Source organism: Cyprinodon tularosa, unplaced genomic scaffold (assembly GCF_016077235.1).
Source record: "Cyprinodon tularosa strain WSP-4 unplaced genomic scaffold, ASM1607723v1 ctg189, whole genome shotgun sequence".
NCBI classification, from domain to species: Eukaryota; Metazoa; Chordata; class Actinopteri; order Cyprinodontiformes; family Cyprinodontidae; genus Cyprinodon; species Cyprinodon tularosa.
In genome coordinates this window covers 1,719,882-1,731,517 of record NW_024038669.1, presented here as the reverse complement: position 1 = coordinate 1,731,517, position 11,636 = coordinate 1,719,882, and the positions used below count along the sequence as shown (strand labels likewise).

The 11,636-nt window shown below is 39.7% G+C and overlaps 1 protein-coding gene across 1 annotated transcript; it reads left to right on the top strand.

The window, feature by feature from the left end:
* The first annotated feature begins 514 nt into the window (after positions 1-514).
* Positions 515-11,636, top strand: LOC119782109 (gap junction gamma-1 protein-like). The gene is made up of 3 exons (XM_038282903.1): positions 515-671; positions 8,617-9,778; positions 9,856-11,636. Exons 2-3 carry the CDS (start codon positions 8,647-8,649, stop codon positions 9,867-9,869), a joined length of 1,146 nt encoding a protein of 381 aa, XP_038138831.1. The 5' UTR covers positions 515-671; positions 8,617-8,646; the 3' UTR covers positions 9,870-11,636.

The window sequence follows — 11,636 nt, the reverse complement described above, 5'->3', positions numbered from 1 at the left end:
GCGACAAGTCTGGGGGGCTGGGGGGGCTCAAGAAGTCCATGTATTTCTTTCACTGGAGAAAGTGTGACATTAGTCAGGGATTTGGCAACGACTGCTGAAAAAATGTGGACAGGAAGAGCTGCAGACTCTTCTTTACAATCCAAAAAAAACACAAAGATTTAAAGACCTGTTTGCAGCTTTTGTTCCTCAGATGTTTTCATTCTGAGAAACGTTGGCAGGAGGAGACATGGTTTAAGGTTACAGTCTGCAGCAAATAGGATTTTCTTTCACAGGAATAATAAAAAATATATATATAATTTTAAGCATACAGTATATAATTCATGAAAAACTCATGCTATAACATGGGATTTGCAGAGAATAACATGTAAGGGGTGAGGGTTCCCAATCAAGGGAAGATTGCATCAGGAAAAGCTGCAGCCTCTTTGCTGGCTGTTGATCGACTGCGCAGACAAGGGGGTGGGAGCAGGGCTGAGAGTGGGAGGAGAAAAGGAGGATTTGGGAATATTCTTTGTCCTCGCCCAGCAGTTCAAGCAGCACCACTGGAGAGGCAGCGTCTCCTCAAAACCAAGGGAGAGAGAGGAAAAAAGGAGAAAACAACTGAAGGGCCTCATATTTATAGAAAGGGCCCAAAACTGAAGACAACTTCCAGGATTCCAGGAGACATTTTGAAGGTAAGTCAGAGAAAAAAAAAATCATAAATCCCACCAACAGAGTGAGGCGGCAGCATCACTGCTCAGCTCCTTTCTTTATATATATGTTTGTATATATGTAGAAAAAAACGATCCTGTATTTAGTTTTTATTGTGTGTTTTTAATATATTTATATATGTAAAAAATCAAAACACATTTATGAAGGAAAAAGTGATTAGAAGCGATTAATGGTTAAACCCCAAGTTGAGTTTAGGCGCACAAACTGATGGGAGATGGCGCTAATTAAAAGCTGCAGCGCAATTTAGCGGCGTGTTTGCAGCAAATGCGCAGAGTTGGATGAGCGCGTGGATGTTTGGCGCACATTGATGTTTATGCGATTATATAATTATTACACAAGGAGCCTTTTGATCTTTCCTCTTCCGTTTCCTCCTTCCTCTCCAGGTTTATTCTATTTTTACACCTTTTGCTTTTTTAAAAGTTTGTCCTTTTTGTTAATCAGGTAGATTGATGACCCACCGGTGTCTCTACGCATCCTGCGTGGTTCCGCCGTGACGTCGTTTGCCACGCGGAGGATTTTTTTTTTTCCTTTTTTTCTCCGCATTCCCTGCAAATGGGATTAGTTGGTTTGCAGTTCACGTTCTGCTGCTTCATGGTTATTTGGAGACTTTCTCAGCGCGGATTGGTTCTGGGCTACACAGGAAGATTAATTTTAAAATATGCAGCTTTAGTTTAGATTTATTTTTTTTCTCAAAGCTTTTTCCTCCTTTAGCCCCCCCTTCTTTCTTTCTTTTTTTTTTAAGGCTGAGGGAGGGGAAATATGAGGATCAACTTTAACCCTTCTCCCAGATGTTGGGGCCACAAAGCTTCTCTGTTCTGCAGCAAATAAAATAACCTCCACAGTTTGGAAACAGACTAAATGCTGCCAAATATCCAACATATTCTGCCCAAAATAATCCAGTGAGCATAACTGGTCTTGAAGGAATTTATCTGTTTAAAGAAGATGTGAAATGTTCTGATAAATATGGAGTTATGCAAAACTTATACATCCTTTAATTGGCATTTTATAGACTCTCTGTGTATAAAACGAAATTACATTTTGTGCAGCTCGCATGACATTTCCATTAAAGCGCAGCAGTGATCAAATTTAAGCTGTGTGGGAGGAGAAAAACATGGTGCAAAAAATTTAATATTGTTGGAAACAAACCTGCACCACTATCCTTTCTATAAAAAAGGTTTTAAGCAAAACTTGAACTCACTTCAGCATCAGACTCAGTTTTAAGATTTAAAAGTTCAGAACCAACAGATAGAAAAGTAACAGAAGAGGGTTGAATGGTTTCAGATTATGTGTTCAGAACATCAAAGGTTCTGACATTTTTAGCTCTAGTTGGAAATAAACAGCAGTTCCCCATCAGTTGGTCTCAGTTTAAAAGGTTCTGCCATTTTAAGATGGCAGGAACTTTTGTCTGGTTTTTATGCAACAGGAATGCAATGAAGCAAGATCAACAAAGGTGCAACTTAGGAGTGCCTGGAGGACGGGGTAAAAGCTTTAGCAGCTGCGCTTTGGACCAGCTGGAGATGATTTCACTGAAACGAGTAAAAAGGAATAACTGTTGCCAATAGTGGATGAGATTTCCAGCTGAAGCTCAGTTTCCCAAAGTTCCTTAAATAAAAAAGCAAAGGGAGCCAACATTCCAGCATTCCTCTGGTATGGTTCAAAAGTTAGTGGGTGAAATGTTTTAAGACCCAGTGGTCAGTAAAATCTAAGGGGGTTGAGTTGCCTGGGCTACAGATAAAAACATTTAGTTGTTTTTTAAATGTATTTCATCATTTAGGTATGAAAGATTTTCACCTAATGGGATTGAAATGTTTCAAATGCCTTAAGCCGGGCATACATTGCGATGTTTTCAATCGTTCTACTCGGTTACAGCTCAAAGTGTACGATGAAACCACAGGGTTTAAAAGTTCGCAATATGTTCTCACACTGTGCGACCAGATGCTTTGATGCGTTCTACCTGCTCACACTGCACGTCTATAAACCACGCCAGGCTCTGCACCGAGAGATGGCACAGGTACGACACATAAATCTGGAAGACGAACTTTCTTGTTTGCTCATGCATAGTTCTAGAGGTTTTGGTAAATCGGCTCGTAGCTCCACTTCAACAGCAGGATTTGTCCACGAACACTTTATGACACCGACCTTATAATTCCTGATCAGGAGGTGGTTGTGAGGGGCTGATTGCCCGTCGTTACCCCGTCTACACTGCATGAAACAAGGACTCGCGATCGGTCTGAAAGTCAGCCCCAGCATTGGCCTGAAAAGGGCAAAAAATCGCACAGTGTATTCCCGGTTTTAGAAAAGCAGGCAAAGATGACTGGAGGTCAAATGTATTTAAAACGTATTCGGCTTAGATATGAGATTTCATTCAATGTTATAAAGAACAAGCAAAAAAACAAATTGAAGTCGAGAACAAAAGCCTGTGGAACCCCATGGTTTAAAGAGAGAAATTGTTTGTTTTAAAATAAAATGCATTCCAGAATCAAATGTTTCAAAGCAGGATGCTACATACACTGGAAAAATGATCTAGAAGTGTAAAAAAAAAAAAAAAAAAAAAAAAAAAAAAAAAAAAAATTATAAATTAAGTGTATTTACCCTTAATTTGATTAGGTAAATAAGATGGTTTGCCAAGGGAATTAGTAAATTAGTAAATACTTCTTCTTCTTCCTCAAAAACCTATTTTTTACAGACTTAAAAACTTCTAAAGACGAGGGAACAAATATTGATACATTAAAATATCACAATATCTTCATATGCTGATATATTGCCATTTAAAAACACCATATCAATCTCTTTTACTAATGAAATATTGCTATATGTCATCGTTATGCTACGAAATCCCCCGAAAATTCCTGAAATGTTGCCATATTTTTATATCTTGATATATTGACGCGGTATCGATCTATTTTACTAACAAAATCTCACAAGAATTTGCAAAATATAGAGTTTGTAACAGAACGATTAAATTTCACGAGATTTCGAAAGTAAAATAGATCGATACCGCGTTTTTAAAAATCTATTTGATATCAGCATATGAAAATATATTTGAGTATATTATTTTTCAAAGTGTCAGAAATGGATAACAAAACTGCTATTTTCAATGACTACTTATTTTTGTCCAGCTTTAACATCGGTATCGATATCGGTTATCGGCTACATGAGTTTTAAAATATTGGCATATCGGATATCGGCAAAAATCCCAATATCATGCATCCCTATTTTTATTCTTAAAATAAGATAACCAGATAACATGCACTTGAAATAAGACAATGCAATTGTTTTCTTAAGTGTAAATTGTCTTGTTCCATTGGCAAGATGTCTCGTTTACCTCCTCAATCCAAGAACAAATTCACTTATTTTAAGAAAAAATGACTTATCTATATTTTTATTTTTCCCAGTGTACCTGTAGAACAGTGATCTCAAAGATAAACAGGAAAATTGGCTCTAAAAAATTGCTTAACATTCATCAACACACTGTTTTATTTGTAATGTTTGCAGGAGGAACGCCCAAATAATCAAACTCAGAACAGAGAAGCTGGGAGTTTTTATAAAGTGTGTTTGGATTAGATTACAGTCTAAGTTTATTAAAGGTGTTAATGCATTTCTGCTCAGCAGAAACATTGTGAAACATAGTTAAGAGTTGGCTAATTTTGTTTATTAAATCACTTCAGCAGCCTCATGTTTGGCCACAATGATGCCTAAAGAGTTACGAGTGATGCTGATTACAGAATAAGTAGGGTTTTTTTTTTATACAGGGCTAGACTCTTTTTCTTTTTTATTTCATTGTTTTGTTTTGGGGGAGGCTTTCTATGTAACATTGGGGTCTTGGTCATCCGACTGAATTAACTTGTTGGATCTGCATCTCCTCTTGCATCTGAGTTATTGGCCCATTCCTGGTCCTGTTTGATACTGCTGCCGTTTCAACCTGTGACTTTGACCTTGTTTTCCAAATGTTTCTATGTATGATGATGATGATGTACCTGATTATAGTAGCATAACTGGGAAACAATTGTTTCCAATCACGTGTAACAAGTTGTAAATATTTAGATAACTAATGGAGGCATGGACCAACCAAGTGGAGTCGCCTGCTCTTTAATACTGGCCTCACTTTGCAGGGAAAGCAAGCCGTCTTGATATTTTTACAGTGTTGGGAGAAGAGGACTATCATTTATTTATAGTTTAGGTTTCCATGAGCTTTAAACACTGATGTAGTCTTTGGTACATTCGTGTTTAAATGGATGTGGGACCATCCCAGTCTGTTGTTAGGGCACCACTGTTGGCATGCAGGGTGTTGATGAGTCAAAGATGATTTTAAAGAGAAGAAACGCCCAGAAACGAATGAAACCAGCAGATGATGATCAGGTTTCCTGTATGGATGCTGGTTAAACTGGTCTGCAGGTTTTTCTTTCCCTTGTTTGCGTTTAGGGAGTTTGTTGTGGAAAGAAAAACCTCTTCAAATGTAAAGAGGCCCATTGTTAAACAGATTAAGTTAGTAGTTTCTCTATAAATCTGTAACTTAAGCTGGAGCGTTTCTTTCTATTCATTGGTTATATTCAGCCTTAGGATCAGGTTCATGTTGGAAGGTCGGCCTGGAACGGCTGCCCTCCTCCTTTTCCATGCATCCATGCTCTGAAATCTGTGTGTTGGGTCGACTCATTAAGCCGAATTTAAGCCCTGATTGGAAGACGGCTAGAAAAGGAACTATCAGGTCAATGTTAGAAGGAAAGGCATTTAAAGTATTTTAAAGATCAGTTATAGACTCGGCTTTCGAATCGTTTCCGTTCCAAATCTCAAAATGTAGAAAGGATTCTTCCCAGTCCGATTTTGACTGGGATTGTTTTTTGTTTTTTAAGCAGTTATCTAAATCAGATGCTTTCAACATATTTATCAGAATTATCTTAACATTCATCGGAAAATTATTAAAGTAATTGTCATTAATGGACCATTATGGTCTTTAAGTATACATGAATCAATCTTCTATGAATCGAAAATTAAAAATTAGGTTTTCTTTTTTTTTTTGCTTTTTTTTTTTTTAACAGGATGCTAGCTAAAAACATGTTTTCCTCCATCCTAAATTTGTCGCTCGTGCGTCCCACGTGTGATATAGACCAACATGGGGTATTGCAGGATAAACCCCAGATTCCAAATACTCCCGCCAAACAGAAAAAACAACGTTGAGGAGATCCGGTTTGACAAATTAAAATTAAAAACGATGGATTGGCAACTACAAATTGGAGCATAATTCTTATATATTCCAAAAAACTAAGGCAGTTGAATTAAATGATTGGATGCAAACTGTCGGTTCTTTAACATACCAGGAAACAGATTTCTCATCCTGATCAAAATATTTATTTTATACTGAGAGATTTAAAAGTTTAATCAAATCGAGTCAAAAGAAACTTTTATGGCAGGCATGGATGAAGAGATGCTGAGTTTGGAAGTGGAGAACAAACATAGTTCATACAAACCAATTTTGTATGATCCTTGTTATCCCTGTTAGAAAAATCCACAACAATAAAATATTTTGCAGAAACTGCACATAAGCTGGATGATAATGTTTTTTTTTTTTGGTCATTAAATTAAGTGGATATTTCTATATGTTTTGCTTCTATGAATTTTAATAATAATTTAGTGCATGCTCTCAAGCTCAAAGGAATAAGGAGCGAGGGAAGATGGGAGGAAAGGCGGAGGCTGTAGGTTTGCTTTGCGCAGGAGGTCTGGAGCAGGGCGGGGCGGTCAGTGATTTCAGGGTTACAAAGAACCCAAACATGGCCCCATCCAATGGGGCGGACTCAACACTATTTCTGACATTTTGGATTAAAAAAGCTTCCTGAATGGGAAGCGAAACGTCTTTGAAATTGGAAACAAAGTATTTTTCTTTCCTGACTGAGAATCTTCACCAGTATACACTAGGCTTGTCCCGATCCGATCCACGTATCGGATCGGGACGCCGATATTGGCAAAAAAATGTGTATCGGCAAAGCATGTAAAATGCCGATCCAGACTGCCGATCCAGTTTAAAAAAAAAAAAATCCGGTCCGTATTTTCCAGTTTCGCCGATTGAAACGATCCATTCCACTATTTTGCGCCAGTGTTCCCCTGTTTTGCATTTTTATTAAAACTTACAGTAATATAGCACCTTTAACTGTTTACGGTTTTACTGTTCACTGTGCAATTTCAGATTGCTATTCGTAATTTTGTCCAGTTTGTGTTTATCTCTTAATAAACAGGTAGGTTTGTTGTTACCAAGCATTGTGTTTTATTCAATCTCACCTAATTTAGCTGGCTAGATGTTATCAAGAGTACTAAAACCCTTTTCAACATGAGTCTTACAACTAAGGCTAAATACTTTAACTTAAACTTAAATACATGCTCGGATAGGCTGGTATCGGCCAGTATCAGTATCGGATCGGAAGTCCAAAAACAATATCGGTATCGGATCGGAAGTGCAAAAACCTGGATCGGGACATCTCTAGTATACACTTGTGTGTCGATCTAGAAATGTTTAAGTAAAGCATATTAGGTGTTCTGTCTAGATTCAACATAAAAGCATGGGTATAATTTTGATACAAGGCTGTTATGTTGGTGCTTGATAGATAATGTTTCGTGTCTGAACATGACTTCTGTTGTTACGGGGGATCATGGTTGTTGACAGGAGAGCTAAACATCAGTGGCTGACTTTTTTAAAATAATATTGACTAAAATATTTTATGGTTTAAAAAAAAATCTAAACCCTTTCAAGATGTTTTGCTTCCAGAAGTCTTTTTAGCAGCAGTCTATGAACTAAAGTCCATAGCCGTTTGTGCTAAGCTACATTGTTTGTAGACTGAACAGGAGTTGAGGTTGGGTGGATGTTGTGAAACCACAGGAGCTTTTTATTCATTGCGAGACCATTAAACTACAACCAGCAGCATCTGGATGTGACTCTGTGTTTGTGTGTGAGGAGTCATCAACTGTTTTTGTGAGATGAGGGCAAGAATTGCACAACTGTCTCCCACTCAGTGTGTCGTCTGGAACGTGAACCTGAGGGCTGGAGCTTCTTGGGGGGGGGGGGGGAGAAAGCAAAGAAAACTTCTTGGAAGTTCATACTTTGACTTTTAGTGACTATAGCTGATGGATTGTTTACTTTTATTGTTAGAGGTTTAGGTGGATATTTTAGTTTTTTTTTCCTCTGACATGCCAGAGCATGTTCTTGATCATAGCTGTAGAATGGGACATGTTGTTTTTTATGCTTTGGCTCCACCTTGTGGCTGTTAAATTTACTACATTCAAGTTTGGTTTGCAATTGAACTTGAAATATTCAAACTTCTTATAAGGTGATGGAAAGAATAGCTATTAGTAAAGGTGAATGTTGTTACTTTTACTCGGTTACGTCTACCTGAACACGTTTTCAAACAAAGTGTACTTTCAGTAGTAGTTTTACTACATTGTACTTTTTACTTGACTGATATTAATAGACTGCATCAATGTCTTTGCTTGAGTAAATTTATCTCTTCTACCTTAAATAAGTAACTTTATTAGATGGGGAAAATGTTTTGCTAGCCAAAATTGCAATATATTTGGATGCTTATCTTATTGTAGTCTCAGTTCACAGCAGTAATCCTATCTATTCTATCAGAATAGAATATGATTCTATGAAATGTCATAAAGTATCAGAGGACCAAATAGTTTTGATTGTATATTGTATTTAAATTGAATCTTGAATTGTTTTTATAGATTTTTGAGATGTATAAAAGATGATTGATATAAAGTCTTATGCCTGAATTTTATTTGGTTATTTCCTTTATTTTACCTGTTAAAATACCAATTTTTTATTTGTATAGAAACACATTGAAGTGATGCTACTCTACCTCATATTGTCAATGATCATAAAAGTCTAACAGTTTTATTTTTCCGTCTCTCTCTGCACAGGACTGATAACTTCCTCGGTCTGGCAGCAAAATGAGCTGGAGTTTCCTGACTCGTCTGCTGGATGAGATCTCCAATCATTCCACCTTTGTGGGAAAGATCTGGCTCACATTGCTCATCGTCTTCCGGATCGTTCTGACGGCGGTCGGGGGAGAGTCCATCTACTACGATGAACAGAGTAAATTTGTCTGCAACACGCAACAGCCTGGTTGTGAGAACGTTTGCTACGACGCGTTCGCGCCTCTTTCGCACATTCGCTTCTGGGTGTTCCAGGTGATCATGATCACCACGCCGACCATCATGTACCTCGGCTTTGCCATGCACAAGATCGCCCGCATGGAAGACGACGACTACAGGCCCCAGGGCAGGAAGAGGATGCCCATCGTCAATCGGGGGGCCAACAGGGACTATGAAGAGGCGGAGGATAACGGCGAGGAGGATCCTATGATCCTGGAGGAGATTGAGCCTGATAAGGAGAAGGAATCTTCAAAGAAGCCCATAAACAAGCACGACGGGCGGCGGCGCATCAAAAGAGACGGGCTGATGAAGGTCTACATCTTCCAGCTGCTATCGCGCGCCGTCTTCGAGGTCTCCTTTCTGTTTGGGCAGTACATCCTCTACGGGCTGGAGGTGGCGCCTTCCTACATTTGCACTCGCTCCCCCTGCCCTCACACGGTGGATTGCTTTGTGTCGCGTCCCACTGAGAAAACCATCTTCCTGCTCATCATGTACGGCGTCAGCGCTTTGTGCCTGCTCTTCACGATGCTGGAGATAATTCACCTCGGCATCAGCGGGATCCGGGACTGCCTCTGCCGGCCGCGACCACGTTCCCGTGCCTCTCGCAACTCCGCCTTGGCCAGCCAGAGATCCTCCATCAGCCGCCAACCCTCGGCGCCACCAGGCTACCACACCGCTCTGAAGAAGGACCCGTCTGGAAAAATGGCTTTCCAGGATAACCTGGGAGACATGGGCCGCGAGTCCTTCGGCGACGAGGTGGAAAGGATGCGCAGACACCTGAAACTGGCCCAGCAGCACCTGGATTTGGCGTACCAGAACGAGGAGAGCAGCCCACCTCGCAGCAGCAGCCCGGAGTCCAACGGCACCGCCGTGGAGCAGAACCGACTCAACTTCGCCCAGGAGAAGCAGAGCAGCGCCTGCGAAAAAGGTAAGCGGATTTCTCCACCTGATTACACTGTAGCTTTTATCCAGACAAAGACGTATCTGCCATCCATGTCTCCACAGGTCTGCGTGCTTAAAAAAACAAAAGGACAAAAAGGGAAATGATTGCCTTGCTTGAGGTGGATGAAGAGCCAAAGCCTTCCAGTGTTACGTCCTGCTGCGGCGTCATCTCAATGAGCAGAACTTCACTCGGCAGACCCAAAGTGCTTTTTAACTGCCATCATGCAACACAAATGGTAACGGTTGACATGTGCATCTCCCTCAGGGCAGCTAACTTTAGATACTATATGGATATTTTATTATGAGACTTCTTGTCATTTCTGTCTTTTTTTTTTTTTTGAGTCTGTGTAAATCTCAAGTTTGCCTTAGACTTGAGCTGGAATTTTGTTAAAGAAAGGCCAAGCCAGTCGTTTTTGTAACTTTTGTATTTGAGATGATTGGGTGATTGTAGAAGCGAACAAAAGGTAGAACAGGGCGTCTGGAATCAAGGAGCGGTACTGGGAGTTATCGTCTAATGAAGACTGTAAACGATGTTGATCATCACATAAGGGCTTCTCTCAAGTGTCTCCCCATTTCTTTTGTGCTTAATGTCAGTGTTGGTCCTGAACTGGTCAACATTTCCGAAACCTGGAACCTGTGGCCTGTACTGTGAAGCTGTGGTTCCTCCTTCGAAACATTCCTCCTCTGTATCTCATTCCAGAACAAATGATCCCTCCTTCCTCTTTCAGGTTTTGGGTTCCCTTTCCCTCTGGAAGTGGACTTCAGTCAGAACGTGTCATATTTTCAGTATTAGTTAATTACGACTTGTTTACTTGTGATTTTCTCCCTTGTATTCTTCTTTCCTTTCCCTCCTTGTTGGTGTTCCTTCTTTCTATCCTTCATTCCTTCATCTCGGCTCTGTTTACATCCCTCCTTGGCTCCTCGTTTCCTTCCTTCCCAGCCCTATAAATCCTGACTCTTAAACTTACAAAGTTTAGACCTTTTTATACTTTATATAACGATCTAACCTCACTATTTTGGACTTGGGGATTCCTATAAAATAATAACTTAAAGGAACATTGGCTGTTGGCTGATTCTTCCATGTCCTTTCCTTCTTATCTCGGAGCCGTTTCCATTGCGCTGCTCTGATCTCAGTCAGGGTAAATGGGTCGAACCTTCGCAGTACAGGCCTGATGTCAGGAACCGGAACACTTGAGGTGCCTTTGTCCAAAGGAATAAACAAACCTGGGTAATGCTTGAAAAAGAAGAACCATGTTACTCTTGATTATTGCCATGTATTATTTTATATGTTTAATACGGTTCTTTATTTTTGTATTCTGAGTATTGTTGTTAGGATTCTGTGTCGTACAAGAATGGCGTTCACTACTGTCTCTGCTCTCTGTGGCTGGATTCTGAGTGAACCTGTGTTCTAGAAAGCCGTTCGGTATGTTTTTGAAAGATAAAGTGCAGCAGTTTGTTTTTTTATTTTAATTTTTTCCTGTCGCTTCAGTCTGTTTCTTCTTTTACTCGGTACGTTTGTGACCAGGAGATGTTTACTTCTGCAGCCCCCTTTCCTCCTCAGTTTTAACTGGAGAAGCTGTGTGCCACATTCCCCATTGCTCTAAGTGCTGATTTCTGGAGCTTGATGCTCCGGACCTGAAATGATGGTTGCGAACAAATTTCTACAATGTGAATTTCTTCTTTGATTGCACCAAGTTTTGTATTCAGACTCATAACCACAGTGCCGTTAGTAAACCATAAACATCATCTCAGATATTTTTGACCAAACCTTTTTGTACTTTTTTAATGTTTTGTATTGCTTAGTACCTTGTGGTTTTGAAAATAAACGGTTTTTACAAACATGA

Bases quoted from the DNA above. Each gene is read 5' to 3' on its own strand.
- LOC119782109 (XM_038282903.1), top strand. From the start codon at position 8,647: ATGAGCTGGAGTTTCCTGACTCGTCTGCTGGATGAGATCTCCAATCAT.